Raw genomic sequence first — 17,488 nt, 5'->3', positions numbered from 1 at the left:
GTACTAGTCTAATAATTTCACATAAATTTACTTAATTGTACCCCCACAGTGTAGGTTACTACTACTGCACCTATAAATGAAGAAAAGAAAGCAGAATTGAATAAGCTGAATACTTTTTAACAATTCTGTTGCAGAAAGGACCCAAGTTCCCTCAAAGAACAACGATTCTAGCAGAACTCAGCTACCACAGAATACAGAGGCAATGTATAAACAAAACTCACACCTAAAGGATGCTTGTCTGTATTTACTTCCCAAGATGTTCAGACCTTTAATTTTGCATTTTATCTTCAAGTGAATGAAAGTACTTACAAAAGAGCAGTGCGATGCCCAGCAAGATGGCAAGGATGGCCCACTTCCCCATGGCAATCCCTACACTCCTTGACCTGGCCGCACACTGGCTGGGGTGGGTGCAGTCACACAGGTTAACTCTCAAGATTTTGGTTGCATTTTTCCCGGCTCTGTCTTTTACAGTAACAGGAATGGTGTATATCTGAGCTTCAGCATTCTTCCGATAGGATAGGCGGGCAGCTGTATCTTTAAGAAAATAAAAAGATTTGGTTTCCATTGATTGATTTTGTGTAGAGAGATGTACACATAGAAAGATCCCATTAGAACCTCAGGTATCATTCTCCAGAAACTGACGGCCTTGTTTTGTGAGACAGGATCTCTCTTTGCCCAGCACTTGCAGATTAAGCTAGTCTGGCAGTCCACCAAGCCTCTATGAACATGCAGACACTTATACACAGAGGCAAACACACACACACACACACACACACAGAGAAGTGCCTCCCCATACACATGCACTTCTATATGCATACACATGCATTGGAAAAGCTTAATTTAACACCCTAAACTTCTGCATCACCCTTTGCGTAAATCACCACGTGAACCCCTCCAACAGTCATTCTGCATGAATCATTAACTTTCTGGAATACCGTTAACTGGCTTGAGGGTCCAGATTCTGTTGACTTCTGGAGAAGAGCTTGCCAAGTTGAACTGAAAAGGAGGGCCATTGACAGGTTCATCAGGATCCACAGCTGAAATGTCCATATACCCCATCTTTGGCTTGCAGATGACAAGATAATCTTCAGTGATCTCTGGTGCATTGTCATTCACATCCTCGATGCTCACTGCAAGTGTTCCTGTGCATGATTTACCCGCTGAGAAGGGAAAGGGACAAAGGCTCAATTCTCTTCTTATATTCTTGTCTTAGAGGGTCCAAAGAGGAAAATACAGTTTAATTTCTATTTTATATACATATAATATATAATTTTAAATTTAGGTTCTATTCATGAAAGACGTTGTGGTATTTGTTTTTCTGAATCTAGCATGTTCCTCTTAACACAATGATTCCGGTTGTGTCACCTTCCTACAAATGTCATCATTTCATTTTTCTTTACAGAGACATGAAATCTCATTGTGTATGTTTTCTTTAGCTGTTTATTCTTGATGGTCATCTAAGCTGGTTCTGTTTCCCAGCTACTGTGACTAGTGCAGTATATCACACGGATGCATGGGTTGCTGAGTGGTGCAGGTAAAATCTGTATTTCCTGAAAACAGAATCTTTGATTATTAGCTAAATGGTGAATAAGAATATAAAGGAGAGTGGCACAGTCTTCCCTGGTGCTCTGTTCCATCACACAGATGCACTCCATTTCCCTGGGCCCCATCTCTACCAGCAACTTCCAAAGATTGGCAGACATAGGGACCATCTACCTGCAATCCCAGAGACCAGCAGCCACCAGAGACTACCAGTCCTTCCTGTATCCCCTGAGAATTGATGGCATCCAAACACAGAAGAACATACACTTTTATAGGCATCTCACAAAACCCTCTCCAAAATTGACCATATACTTGGGTCACAAAGCAAGCCTCAATAGATGCACCAGAGTTGAAATAACCCCTTGCATCTTATCAGACCAAAATGGATTAAAACTGGAAATCAGCAACAAAAGAAACAAAAAAACAAGTCTAAAAACTCATAGAAACTGAACAACTCCCTACTTAATGACCACTGGGTCTGAAAAGAAGTAAAGAAAGAAAGTGAAGCCATTCTAGTATTCAATGAACATGAAGGCACAACATACCCAAATTAAGGAAACACAAAGAAAGTAATGCTAAAAGGAAATTTCCTAGTGCAAAGAGGCTTCATAAAGAAGTTGGAGAGGAGATCCCGAACTAGTAACCTAGCAGCCCTCCTGAAAGCTTTAGAATAGAAAGACGCAAACACACCAAAAAGGAGTAGACAACAGAAAATAATCAAACACAGGGCTGAAATCAATAAAGTGGAAACAAAGAGAACAATGCAAAGAATCAATGAAACCAAGAGCTGGTTCTTAGAGAAAATCAACAAGATAGACAAAACCTTAGCCAAAATAACCAAAAGGCAGAGGAAAAGTATCCAAATTGACAAAATCGGAAAAGAAAGGGGGGACACAACAGAGAAAATAAGGAAATTAAAAAAAAAATTTTTAGGTCTCACTTCTAAAGACCGTATTCCACAAAATTGGAAAATCTAAAGGAAATGGATTTATTTTTTGATAGATTTTTATCTACCAAACTTTAGTCACCCTGTTACTTAAACACACAAAGACTCAAAAAAAGAAAAAGAAAGAAAATTTCAGACCAATTTCACTGATGAATATTGACATAAAAATACTCAGTAAAATACTCACCAAACCAAATCCAAGAACACATCAAACACATCATCCACCATAATCAAGTAGGCTTCTTCCCAGGATGCTGGGATGATTCAACATACAAAAATCCATCAATGTAGTCCACCATATAAATAAAGTTAAAGAATAAATCACATGATCATCTCATTGGGTGGAAAAAAGCCTTTGACAAAATCTAACACCCTTTCATAATGAAAGTCTCAGAGATACAAGTCTCAGTGATACAAGGCCCATACTTAAACACAGTAAAGAGTATACAGCAAGCTGATAGCCGTCATCAAATTAAATGCTGAGAAGCTCAACCCAATTCAGAGAAAAGACAAGCTGCTCACTCTCTCCATGTCTCTTTAATGTAGTACTTGAAGTTCTAGATAGAGCAATAGGACAACTAAAGGAGATCAAAGATACACAAATCAGGAAGGAAGAAGTCAAAGTATCGCTTTTGCAGATATGATAGTGTATATAAGTGATCCCAGCAATTTCACCAGAGAGCTTCTACGACTGATAAACGCCTTCAGTAAAGTAGCTGGATTCAAGATTAATTAAAAAAAAAAAAAGAATCAGTAGCCCTCCTGTATACAAACAACAAACAGGTTGAGAAAGAAATTAGGGAAACTATGCCCTTCGCAATAGCCACAAATAATATAAACTATCGAAGTATAACTCTAACCAAGCAAGTGAAAGACTTGTTTGCCAAGAACTTCAAGTCTCTGAAGAAAGCAATTGAAGAAAATATCAGAAGATGGAAATCAACAGATTCAATACAATTCCCATCAAAATACCAACACAGTTCTTTACAGACCTTGGAAGGACAATTCTAATCTTCATATAGAAAAACAAAAAGACCAGAAGAGCTAAAACAATCCTATAAAAGAAAAGAACCTCTGAAGGTATCTCCACCCCTTACTTCAAGCTATACCACAGAGCAATAATAATAAAAAATGTATGATACTGGCAAAGAAATAGACTCGTTGATCAATGGAATTGAAATAAAACCAGAAATAAACCCACATACCTACAAACACTTCATCTTTTACTAAGGAGCCAAAACCCCAAAATGGAAAAAGAACAGCATCTTCAACAAATAATCCTGGTCTAACTGGATGTTTACATGTAGAAAATTGAAAACAGATCCATATTTATCACCCTGAATAAAACTTAAGTACAAGCTGGTCAAAGACTTCAACATAACACCAGATATAATAAATCTATTAGAAGAGAAAGTGGGGAAGATCCATGAACTCACAGGCACAGGAGACAGCTTCCTGAACAGAACATTAACAGCTCAGGCTCAAAGGTCAACAATTAATAAATGGGATCTCTTGAAATTGAAAAGCTTCTGTAAGGCAAAGGACACTGTCGGCAGAATGAAATGACAGTGTACATACTAGGAAAATATCTTCACCAATCCTACATCTGATAAAGGGTGTTTAATATATAATAAAACTCAAGAAATAATACACCAATAAATAAAATGATCTAATTAGAAATGGGGCTCAAAAGAATTCTCAGCAATCGAATCTCTAACAGCTGAGAGGCTACTGGGAGGATATGGGGTTACTCTAGCTGAGAATTCTAGCAGCAGATGTGGAGACTGAGGTGGTCACCGCCTATAGCCTGGTAGGATTTCCAGTGAAGGGAAGAAGATACCAACCCACTCACAAAACTTTTGACAGAGTTTGAGGAAATGGCCAACCAATGCCTGGCCCAACTTGAGACCCACCTCATGGAAAAGAGTCAACCCCTGTCGCCACTAGTGATACTCCGATATACTAGCAGATGGAAGCCTAGTGTAACTGTCCTCTCAAAGGCTCCACCCAACAACAGATCAGAGCAGGTGCTGAGACCCTTGGGCAAACATTAGACAGGGATCTAGAAATCTTATGGAAGAGTTGGGGGAAGGATAGAGGAACCCAAAGGGGACAAGAATTCCCCAAGAAGACCAACAGAGCCAGCTAACGTAGGCCCATGGAGTCTCAAAGAGACTGAACCACCAACCTAAGTGCATACACCTAGGCCTCCTAAACTTATGGAGCTGATGGGCTATTTGGTCTTCATATGGGTCCTTTAGCAACTGGTGTAAGTGCTGTCCCTGATATGAACTCTGCTGCCTTCTATTGGATCACTTTCCCCTAGCTGACCTCAGTGGAAGAGGATGCCCTTAGTTCTGATCGTTATGAAGGTCCTGAGTGGGATGGCACAGGGGTGGATGTGCTACTTTCTCTGAAAAGGGGAAGGGGCAATGGGAGAAGATAGGGTGAGAGGAGGAGAGGAGGGAGGAAACTACGATTAGGATTTAAAGTGAATAAATATTTTACAGGAAAACAACAACAACAACAAAAGAATATAAATGGCTTAAAGCTACAGGTTGTCTACAATGGCTCCTGCTGATGATAATATTGGATACAACTTTCAACAAACCTTTTGAAAGAATTACTATAAATGATAGAAATAAATGCTGAATTATACACTCTCTTTCCTTGGGCTCGTAGATATTAATGTGCCTTGATGAAACAGCTATAGAAGTATTGTTCTACTCCGATAGGGTGGTTTTAATATATTACACCCAGGCTCCACAACCAAGGAATCTTATTCAATGAGTACAAGGTAATGTAACACATTGAAATTATTGTTATTTAAAAATAAAGCCATGGGTAAAGGACATTTACTTCCAGAATTCAAGTTTAGAAGCATTTAGTCATTAGCTGAAATGAGTAAACTCCTCCAGGCAAAGTAACACAAGATACTTGGAGGAGTCTGAGGAGAACGTTGCATCTTACAGTTAAGTCTTATGGTTAAGTCTCATCATTGTCCTTTCCCACAAAGGACAATAAGATGTGCAATAACTAAGTTCTTGCACACAGAATATAAAGGTAAATAAGATATGTGTTATTTAGCTCAGCATGATGGCTCACACTTATAAACTCAGCACAGGGAAGGCTACAGCAGGAGAATTGCCACACTTTAAGACCAGCCTGAGTTACATAGTGAGCCTGAGTCACCCTGGGCTACAGAATAGAACTCTGTATCAACAACAACAAAAGCACATTTCTGAATGTGGAGTGCAAGCCTGTAGCATTCACTATGCTGAGTCAGGGGGACCAAGAATTATAAAGGTCATCCTTGCCTAAACAGTGAATTAAGGAGCAGCTCTGGCTACACAAGCAAACAAACAAATCCATCAGAACAAAACAAAACCAGGAATAAATGGTGTTTTCTCACTAAAGTTATCTTGTAGGACAAGAAGAGAGATAGTAGTCTACGAGGTAATATTAACTCTGCACAAAAATAATTACAATTCATTCTTCCGTTCCGTTACAAAACACTAAATTAAAACTCTGTTACCTTGGTCTATTGCCATGACTGTAATATTGTATAAGTCATTTCTTGGAGCCATGACTTCTCTGTCTAAGGTTTTTGATATGGTGAGCAACCCTGAAACTTCTTCAATGCTGACCCAGTCTTTAGGATCCTTCAGTTTTTTGTACCTATTAATAAAACAAAGTTTCTTAAGACTTTAGCATCACAACACGCCTCAAAATAAGTTAGCTGTTTCGATTATGACAACTGCCTTAGCACATGGTTGCCAAGATTTGGGTACCTTAAGCCATTGCTATTCCTGGTTTCAGGGTCATAGGCCTTATAGCCATTGATCTTAGACCCAATTGCTGAGTTTTCTTTGATCCGCACATATTGCTCGGGGGGCTTGCATTCTGGCCCTTCATCCTGGTTGCTCACATGAACTGTAACCAAGGCCCGGTTCATGGTGGGTACTCGGCTTGCAACATCTCTGATGAAGGGAGCTTCATTGTTCACTCCAATCTCTAGGGTCACTTGACGGTTTTCTTCATAATCCAGGGGCTTTAAAATTAAAGATATACATGTCAGCTCAGTATGCAGTACATTTGATATTTCAAGTAGCCCATCATTTTTATCAGTATAGAAAGGACTACATAATAAATTCACAAAACATGAGGTTTTGTCAATGGTGACTTTTCTCCCTTGCTGGAGCTGTGATTCTGTATTAATTCGTTTTTGCCAAAATCTCCGCAGATGGCTTTGGGAAAGAAATCCCTCAACTATTTCTTGGTTTGTTTGTTTCATTCTTTTAAGGAAAATTATTCTGAACCTGGAAATATTGAAGAATTGTGTCAATGTCTAACAGGTTTAGGGCCATCTGAGCCTGGTATTTGACAAATCTTATAAAGTTGGATATTTCCAAATTCACAATGTTTGTTTTCTTTCTGTAGGTCTTTGAGAATATGGTTGGTTTAGTTTCTGTTGCTGTTGTTTGTTTATTTTCATCTTTGTGCTATTAAAGCACAGTATTATTGTATGGCCCAGGCTAGCCTTGAAACTCACTATGTAATCCAAGCTGGCTGAAATCTATGGTGATCCTCCTTTCACATCTGTGCAAGTGCTGGGATTACTGGTATCCCCTTACTCAGCTCCCAGATATTTATTTTAGGTATCCTTATATGAGACATCTAAGTGAGCCATCTCTAGTAGGTCTTTTCTTTAATGAGAGTCTACTCGGGATCTCATTTCTTCTTAGGAATCCACTTCAGTTTTTTAGGATTCCTTCCTGAATGATGGAACACTACCTTCTGTTAAAAAACATATATTTTTCACAAGTTGAGAAGAGTACTTTGGCACCGTCCATCACTGACTACATAGACTTCTCACAACAGCAATGCGGAAGACTACCAGCCTGATGGACTTCATGATTGTCATTGCTGATGCACAGCACAGCTGTAAGCAGTAAGTGTAAATTCACTACATCCTCACACCTGAGTGAGCAGGATTCCTACTATGACCCCCACTTTACACAGCAACAGTCTGAAGAATAGCGAGAAACACTGGTTTTCCAAAAGTCGAAAGGTTTCATTTGGGCAGGAGTTTTAAGCCAGGTGGCTTGGCCACAGACAACTTTCTTAATGTATTCATTTTAATCTCTCCACATCACTAAATCAATTAATTTGGTTCATCAGCTTTCAGAAAAGTTTAAATAAATGCCTTAGTTATATGTGATTTTTAGACAGCAAAATCCATAAAAGCACTATTTTCCAATTACAGGACTTTTTTTTCTGAATCGTTATACTTATCAAAACTGTCACTTAGTAAAGCATGGGGGTGCATGCTCATTATCCCAGCACTCTGGGAGGCAGAGGCAGGAGGATCTCTGTGAGTTCAAGGCCAGCCTGGTCTACAAAGCGAGTCCAGTACAGCCAATGCTACTCAGAGAAACCCTGTCTCTAAAAACCAAAAAAAAAAAAAAAAAAAAAAAAAAAAGCAAACAAACGGTCATTTGATGAATGCTGAATTCAAAAGGATACATGAGAGATTAGAGAGATTGCTAACCGTATTCTAATGTATATGGGAGAATGACATGACAGATAAAATTGCATTGATTTTAAGAAGTTAGAAAAAAAGAGGTAATATTAACAAAGGAGTTAAGATAAACAAGGTATTTAAAAAAGTGAACTTGGGGAGGGGTGCTCCAAGATGGCAGAGACCCAGCATGTACCTTATCTGAAACTCTGAAGCTGAATACTACAGACTCCAGAGACAGACAGATCCAGTCTGCAGTACAGACTCCAGGAACAAACAGCAAAAGTTACAGATAAGCTACAGGCCGGCATACAAACATATCCAACAAAAAAACAGGACATCATGGCTTCACCAGCAACCCCCAAAATCAACCAATATTTTAATTAATTGGAAACACAGGAAAATGAGCTCAAATCTATGCTTATCCAGTTATTAGAGACACATAAAGAGGAAATGAACAGAAGCTCTCAAAGAAATACAGGCAAATACAGCCAAACAAACAGAGACACATGTAGGGAAGCATATAGAGGCATTTAAAGAGGAAAGAAACAAACAAATAAAAAATAGAGGTCATTATGGACAGACAGGAATCCAAATACAAAAATGAAGAAAATTGTGGAAGACATGAAAATTGAATTAGAATCAATAAAGAAAACACTCTTGGAGATGGAAAACCAAGCAAAGAGATTAGAAATCACAGAGGTAAGCATTACCAACAGAATTTACATATGGAGGAGAGAAACCCAGGTACTGAAGACACAATTGAAGAAATCAATATGTTTCTCAAAAAAAAAAAAAAACAAAACAAAAACAAAAACATAAAATCAGAAAATGTCCTGACACAAAACACCCAAGAAATCAAGGACACCATGAAAAGGCAAAACCTAAGAATAATAGGAATAGATGAAAAAGAAGATTCCAGGCTCCAAGGTCCAGAAACTATTTTCAAGAAAATTATAGAAAAAAAAATTTCCCAACTTAAAGAAAGAGATGTTCATAAACATACAAGAGGCCTACAGAATACCAAATAGACTAGACCAGAAAAGAAATTCCTCATGTCACATAATAGTCAAAACACTAAATCTACAGAAAAAAAATATTAAACAAAGAAAAATATTAAAAGCAACAAGGGAGAAAGGCCAAGTAACATATAAAGGTAGACCTATCAGAATCACACCAGACTTCTCAACAGAAACTATGAAAGCCAGAAAGTCCTGGGCAGATGTCATGCAGACTCTAAGGGACCACAGATGCCAACCCAGACTACTATACCCAGCAAAGCTTTCAATCAACATTGATAGAGAAAACAAAGTATTCCTTGACAAAACTAAACTTAAACAATATCTACAAAGCAACCCAGCCCTACAGAAGATACTAGAAGGAAAACTCCAATTTAAAGAAATCAACTACACCCAAGAAAACACAGAATATAGATAACTTCACAACCAAGAAAACAAGCACTGAAACACAGTAACAACACCAACTCCACAATAAAAGGAATTAATATACATTGGCCACTATTATCTATCAACATCAACAGACTCAACTCTCCAGTAAAAAGACGCAGACTAACAGAATGGTTGAAGAAACAGGATCTAACATTCTGCTGCATCCAAGAAACACAATCTGCAACAAAAATAAATACTACCTGAGACTAAAGGGCTGGAAAATGTTTTTCAAGCAAACAGACCCAGGAAACAAGATAGAGTAGCCATCCTAAGAGCTAATAAAATAGACTTTCAACCAAAATTAACCAAAAATCATGAGGAGGGACACTTCCTTCTCATCAAAGGAAAAATCCACCAGGAGTACATCACAATCCTGAACATCTATGGCCCCAAATACAAGGGCACCTGCATTTATAAACAAAACATTATTAAAGCTTAAATCACCCATCAGTCCCAATACCTTAATAGTGGAAGACTTCAACACTCCAATCTCTCCAAGGGACAGACCATCAAGACAAAAACAATATAGGGAAACAATGACACAGAGGTCCTAAACCAAATGGACCTAATAGATGTCTAGATAATTTTTCACCCAAACTCAGAAACGTATACCTTTAGACAGCACCTCACGGAACCTTCTCCAAAACTGACCGAAAACTAGACCTCAACAACAACAGAAATAACAAAAAGCCTAGATGAACATGGAAACTAAACAACTCTCTACTCAATGAAAGTTTAGTTAGGGAAGAAATGAAAGAAGAAATTAGAGACTTCCTAAAATTCAATGAAAAAGAAGGAACAACTTACCCAAACTTATGGGACACAATGAAAACAGTGCTAAGAGGGAACGTGATAGCACTAAGTGCCTTCAGAAAGAAGTTTGAGACATCTCATACAAACAACCTAATAGCACACCTAAAAGCCCTAGAAAAAAATTCAGCAAAAATGAGCCAGAGACAAAGCAGGAACATGCTGAACATTCTGTCACATTTGGACAGAACTTTCTGGACTTGATATACAATTCCGTAGAGTTCTCATGTACGAAACAACTAAAACCAGCAAGGTTGCCACCATATTCTCATCAGTCGGTAAGTTGCCCTTAGACAGTGAATAGTCATCATACCTGCCCACAGGGCACTTTCATCTTTTTATTCTAGGATAGAAATATGAAAAGAAATGTTCTTGTCAAACAGACCTTCCTGCCCTTTTAACTTGAGACCAAGAATACAGAGTGAAATCAAATAGCAATATGTACAATAAAAATATATCTATTCAGTGCTATCTCATATACTACTGTATTCTTCCTACACACTGATTATTAGGAATAAAATACAACCAGGCATATATCCTTAAAAGAATGAGAAGAATGTAGGGATTCTAAGTTATGTTGCAGATAGGCCCTCAAGAAGGTAAGTCTTCAATGGACACTGCAGTTTTGTTGTTGTTGTTGTTTTGTGTCTCTTATAGACCTAGACCTGGGCTCAGGGTGTCAGTTGTAAAGAGAGTGGCTTGTGCAGACTTATACTAAAAACTAAGCTCTACAAGTGTGGGAGGGATGCCACTGGAGATACAGAGATCTTAATGATTAACAATATTCTGGCATACACTTAGAGACAAGAAAGATGGGAGCCACCTGGGAACAGTCACACTAACTAGTTCTCTTTCAACTTGGCTGCTATAGGACTCCAACGAAACTATCAAGCAGATGAAACCACTGAGTGGCGTAAATTCTTACTCATTATCCATTTACCTTCACGACACATAGAACACCCTCATTAGTGGCTGGGTCTGTTGTGATTTTGAACCACCCGTTTTCATTTCCTTTCAAGATGGTGAAATTTGCCTTCCAGTTGGCACTCTTAATCAAGTCCTTATCGTCTACAGGTATGCGCAAAATTTCGACATTGTATGTATTTTCTTCCACAGAAGTCTCGTACTGGAAGAAAAGAAAGTCATTTTTTAAAAATTGCTTGCTATACAAATTTTCACAAAGTAAAAAACGTTTCTCTTTCTTCTTTCTTTCCTTCTTTCTTTCTTTCTTTCTTTTAAGAACTGGGCGTTATAGTGTTTACGTAGATGAGCTAAAAGTATGATAACTGATAATATTTCTTCATGAAGTTTTAAGATAAATAATATTTCTTGAAAATGTAAACTAACATTATTGCCCTTAAACAAGAAGATAACATAAATACTAACATCAGGAAACACGGGCCATGTGTGGATGTGTGCATTATATTTTTTGGCTGCACTTTGATTCATAAATAACCACATGACTCAATGCATTCTAGAAACTCTATAAACTGAAAACACTAAACAGAAATAGCAAAACAAATATAGATGTGAGTGTTTTAAACTTACAGCACTCTGTCTGAATGTGGGTGCGTTGTCGTTGGAATCTTGCACTGTTATGATACAAGTCGCTGTACTGATAAGTCCAAAGAATTGGCCGTTCATGTCTTGGACTTTCACTATCAGTTTGTACTTGTCTACAACCTGAAAGTAAAACAATTATTTAATTGACTCTGATGCTTGTTTAGATTCATAAGTGAAACCTGTTTTGCATGTTCTTTTGCTTGTTTTTATTTGATGTCTATATTTGGGTGTACTCTTAACTTTTGGTAGAGTAAGGTAATTCACAAAAGCACTGCTTTACAGAAAGGCATGCTGAGAATTTAGAAATGTCCTAACAGAAAATAGGAAAGTTAGAGATGGTATACAAAGTAATGACATTTAAGTTATATAATACTCTTGAGGAAATGTAAGCATTGTCTAAGGCAGTGGTTCTCAACATTGCTAATGCTATGACACTTTAATACAGTTTTTCATGTGTGGTGACTACCAAACAAAACTTTTTTTGTTGCTACTTCATAACTGTAATTTTTTTACTGTTATGAATTGGAATGTAAATATTTTGGGAGATAGAGGTTTGTCAAAGAAGTTGCAACCTGCAGGTTGAGAACCACCAGTCTAAAGTAAACTAACCTGGCACCATGGTTAACAGGTAGGGAACCCTTACATTACATGGTAGTCCAAACCTTAAACAGTAGAAACAAAAGCAAAGAGAAAGGAAGATGAAATTGTCTGGGGCGTGATAGTATAGCAGGACTTGATAGTTAATTATCTACTTAAGAAAGAAGGAGGTGGCCAGAACTCAGGGAGACAGAGGCCAGCGTGGCCTACAAAGCGATTTCAGGACAGCCAAGGCTACACAGAGAAACTTTGTCTCAACAAACAACACAAAAACAAAAAGCAAAAAACAAAACAAAACAAAGACACCAAACAAACAACAATTGTTTGACTCTGAGTTAAAAAGGCTGACCAAATAATAAATGATGGAAGACTTCCTCAAATAATTTGACTTGGGCAAGCCAATCAGCTCTAACCATCATATTTCTCATGTATAGATTAGATATTTACTATACTTTCATAATCAATTGATTAAATAAATTTAAACACCAAGTAATATTCCCATAAAGAAGTTGAATACATTTACCACACACATGACCATCTGCTATTACTAATAAATTTAATTTTATCTGAACTAATACTGTTCTTTTTAAAAACTGCTCACAGATAGATTAACTGAATAGGGATTGGAATAAGAGCTGTACTCACTATAGAAGTTAGACCTTATTTCCCTGTATGACTACAGAAGCCTTTACTGCTCACCAACCAACTGGCCTTACACAATGAAGGAAATAAGGGAACAACCGGTAGCTTTCCTATGAAACACATTCTATCCTTTCTTATAAACAACAATCAAACTGTATTTCTATTGCTTAGGGTTTCCCTTACATACAGAAATAGAAATAATGCTTAAAAACTAGGAAACATGACAAGAATTCTTATTCTCTTACACTTCAAAAAAATAAGATAGAACACCAAGTTAAAGTAGGTGGGAAGAGGGATTAAACCCATAGGGAGATGACTTTCTGCAGTACAAACACTACCTCTCTGTCCATGTAGTGAGAGACAGTGGTGATGACGCCAGTGTCAGGGTGCACAGAAAAGAGCCCAGGTGACGGTGGCTGCTGCTCCAAGATGCTGTACTTGAGGCGCGTGTGCATCGTGTCAGGTTCATCTTTATCCGTGGCACAAATCGTACCCACTACAGTACCTGTGTGTTTAAAAAGCAAATTTGAACTTCCAGAACAGCACAGTGTGTTTGGTGACTATACTTTTCAACACTCACAATGACTATGGAAACCTAATTTAAAATATCTTTCTTGCCAAATGGATCATAACTTTAGAGAGGACACAGGAAGAAGACTTCTAATGGGGAATCCAAACATTCTGGCATTGAGAGCCACTGATTAAAATATTTGATAATAAATTATAAATGGCAACCAATACGAATTTCAGAGCAGGGCATGGGGCAGTACTTGTATTCCAAACACGAAAAAGGCTGAGGCAGGAGGATTGAGATTTGACATCAACCTGATCTATATAGCAAGACCATCTCATAAACAAACACGTGAAGCTGAAAAAATATCCATGTGTATTCCCACATATTGAAATAATAAGCCATCCAGAGTCATAAGCAATGTCTCATAAAAAATTCAGTTTTTATTAGACTTTTAATTAATAGTTAAATTAAGACTCATTTTAGTATAGTTATATAAATGAGCAAAGTTATTTTTATTTTAATTTATTCATTTATTGGGAGACATGCCAAAGCATACAATTTGCAATAATCAATTCCCTTCTTCTGCCATATGGGCCCCAGAAATCATCTTAGGTCAATGGTGGCAAACTCCTTTACCTGATGAGCCATATCATGAGCCTTCGGGTGTTCTTTAGTTCCCTCTCTGCTTTCATCTCCTACTCATTTGAAGACATTTCTCTTCCCTTCTTGCTCACTTTCTTGCTCTGTCTGCTCTGATTTCATTTATTTTTATTCCTTTCCCTTTAAGAATTTCACGGCATCAATAGCTCTGAGTCTAATGATCAGGTTAGCTGCAGGTAACCCAGGTTAATGGAGATCCAAGTGTTTTTTTTTTTTTTGTTTTTTTTTTTTTTCTTTTCCTTGATTCTCAAGGAAAACTGAAGCCAATTACCCCTCTTAGGAACCAGAAAAATGCAACAAGGCCATAGAACCATGAAGCTGGGAACAGAATAGTTTCTCTGACATGATCAAATATATGTACAAGTGAAGGAAGTGGAAGTGATTGCCACAACTTCTCTCAGTGACCTGGAGAGAAAATGTAGCTATAATACAGTAAGAATGTAAGCAACGGCTAGAAATCAGAAAAAACGATTAGCCCTCGTTCATGCCAGAGTCCCCAGTCTCGCCTTTGTGGTGGTATGCAGTCTTCATAATACAAACCTCAGAAACAAGGTATGACAATGCCATAGAAATGAAATAATTTGCTTTCCACATTGAGGAACTACTTAGAATGGACAATCTGTGTGATCTGTGTCCCTCAAATTATTCTACTGTTTATTCTAAATAATATGTAGTGAGGTACAAGGTAAATTGTAACTTGAATATAACAGTAGAGGTTGTACTCTATACACACATACACACAAATACTAAGAAACAAAAAAAACACCAAAATTAAAAATCCCAGTGTCTCAAAATTATACACAAATATGTTTAATGTAAAAACAGCCTTACCAAGTCTACTGCTTTCTGGAACTTCAAAGTTATAAACTGTTTCTGTAAAAAGAGGGTAGTTGTCATTTTCATCCTCAACTTTGATCGGCAGCGGGAGAGGTAAATCTGCCGAATAACCGTCTGCAGTGGATGCATAGGCGATCAGCTGTGGGAGAGGTGAAGGTAACATCAGCAGCCAGCCAGCAGCACAGCACAGGAGAGATGAGATGCCCTGTATTCTCCCCTGCAAGGCCTTTCAGTAGTAAGCTACCCACTCAATGCTCACCCTGAGATACTTAAGACAACTGGTATTCAGTATTGGGAGGAACAGCTCCACTGGAGATAAAGAACAGGACAAAATGTAGAAAAGCTGGAGATGAATTTCCCTATGCCTTATTTGGAGGCATGGGGTGTACTTGTAAATTAGATTATAGTATTTAATCTCTCTGACATCAGTAAGTTTCACTGGGAGAACGGTCAGCTCATAGCCATGAGGGGGAAAATCCTTCTACATAATTTATAAAGCAAAATCTCCTAACCTTGTTGTTTCTGGACTCTTACTACATACCTCATAGACATTATACTGTACATTTATATTGTTCTTATTACAAAACACATTTGCTAATTCCCTCACTGCTCATTAAACAAAGAAGATGTAACGTCAGACAGAATGTATCTCTTCTCAGTGAACAATTGCATCAAGTTTCATATCTTCTAACAAAAAGCAAAGAATGCCACATGAGCGCCTCAGCCAAGCTGGCTCCTCAGCATCTCTTTCATCCTGTAAAAGCTGCTGCTTCTTTCCAGGGGGGGGCATCCTTCCTGCTGAATGAACCACAGGGTTGGTTCATAGTAGAGCACATTCTCTATAATGGAACCTGCCTAAGTCAGTCCCACAGCAATTGTTCACTTATCTGTATCAGAAAGCTGAACTATTAATCTTGATTTACACTTTGTTTCCCACTTTTATTCTTTTTTTCTAGTCATCAGACATGATCAGAGAGAAACACATGTGGAAGAAAGTGAAAAAAAGATACCCAGAGCAATGGAGGAAGCTCAGTCGTGGATCTGTCCTGGAGAATTAAAAATATTCTAGTGACCAAAGAAAGTGTAAGCTAAGCTAAACTTTTTTTAAAATTTTTATTAGTTATAATTCATTCACTTTGTATCCCCCTGTAGCTCCTTCCTTTCTCTCCTCCCAATCCCACCCTCCCTCCCCCTTCTCCACCCATGCTCCTCCCTGAGTCCACTGATAAGGGAGGTCTTCCTCCCCTTCCTATTGATCCTAGTCTATCAGGTCTCATCAGGAGTGGCTGCATTGTCTTCCTCTATGTCCTGGTAAGCCTGCCCCCTCCTTAGGGGGAGGTGATCAAAGAGCAGGCCAATCAGTTCATGTCAGAGACAGTCCCTGTTCTCATTACTATGGAACCCATTGGACACTGAACTGCCATGGGCTACATAAGCTAAACTCTTAACACTGTACTGAGTTTAATGTTCAAATACAATTAAACCTCTTTGCTTTGTTTCAGGATTGCCTAACCAAAGCTGAGATTACAGGTTTGCGCAAGCTTCCAACACTCAGTACACGGTATTGTCCTCTGACTTGAAGACACCCTCTAAGAACAGAATGCTGGAAGAAAAAAAGCAGGCAAGGACTTAGAAGAGAGACAGCTCATTAATATAGAGCCATATTTCTCCATAGAACACCTACATCAAAAACATCATATTCCTCACGATCCACAGGGCGAGTACAATACAGATTCCCAGTGTCTCTCTCTATGAAAAACAAATTCAGTGGTTCTTGGTCAACGCCACGTCCACTTATTGAGTAGAAGACAGTGTAGTTCTGAGCTGCATCAGACTGAACCTGAAGGAAAAATACACAGAGGCATGCACTTGGAATTAAATTTAAATGTCAGTTTGGTGTGTTATATATTTTTATCTTGATAACAATATTTTAGTGGAGAAGAACAATATAACTTATAGGTGGTAAGGGTAAGACTAGAGTATGCATATGGAAATCATATCACAACATACAGGAGTCAATGTACTCCTTTCACAATGTGGGTCCCAGGGTAGGACTCAGGTGTCAGGCTTGGTGGCGAGTCCCTTTTCCACTTCCAGTCCCTATTCTGCCATTTTCTTTACAGCTGAGCCTACAAATGCTGGGCAGAAGGGTGCAGCCCCTATCTTACTTGCAATTAGGTCTGGCTGCATGCGGTCAAGTCAATGGGATTTACATGAAAATAATATAAACAATAAGATAAAAATAACAGCATAAGGAATTATGATGTAATAGATTATGTAAACAAATAAAATCAATATCCATGATAATTTGGGCTATGCTATAAAAGGGGAAGCAAGCATTGTCACTTTTGAACACAGGAAGGAAACACGCAAAGGCTGAAGGCTGCTTATACCATGAGCACCTCAGT

General features: G+C 38.1%; 1 protein-coding gene across 2 annotated transcripts in view; it reads right to left on the bottom strand.

Annotated features, from left to right (window-relative positions):
• LOC110541478 (desmocollin-3) overlaps positions 1-17,488 on the bottom strand; it is a 39,835-nt gene that overhangs the window by 7,183 nt on the left and 15,164 nt on the right. For both annotated transcript variants that reach the window (XM_060377645.1, XM_060377644.1), the window contains 9 exons: positions 16,765-16,920; positions 15,075-15,219; positions 13,408-13,574; positions 11,816-11,950; positions 11,208-11,393; positions 6,280-6,539; positions 6,024-6,166; positions 936-1,160; positions 310-534 (listed from right to left, as the gene is read on the bottom strand). In XM_060377645.1, the coding sequence (XP_060233628.1) occupies positions 310-534; positions 936-1,160; positions 6,024-6,166; positions 6,280-6,539; positions 11,208-11,393; positions 11,816-11,950; positions 13,408-13,574; positions 15,075-15,219; positions 16,765-16,920 (1,642 nt within the window). The remainder of the gene's footprint in view (positions 1-309; positions 535-935; positions 1,161-6,023; positions 6,167-6,279; positions 6,540-11,207; positions 11,394-11,815; positions 11,951-13,407; positions 13,575-15,074; positions 15,220-16,764; positions 16,921-17,488) is intronic.

The sequence above is a fragment of the Meriones unguiculatus genome, chromosome 2 (genome assembly GCF_030254825.1).
Source record: "Meriones unguiculatus strain TT.TT164.6M chromosome 2, Bangor_MerUng_6.1, whole genome shotgun sequence".
Classification (NCBI taxonomy): domain Eukaryota; kingdom Metazoa; phylum Chordata; class Mammalia; order Rodentia; family Muridae; genus Meriones; species Meriones unguiculatus.
The sequence above is the reverse complement of the archived record's forward strand: the minus strand, read 5'-3'. Positions and strand labels throughout refer to the sequence as shown.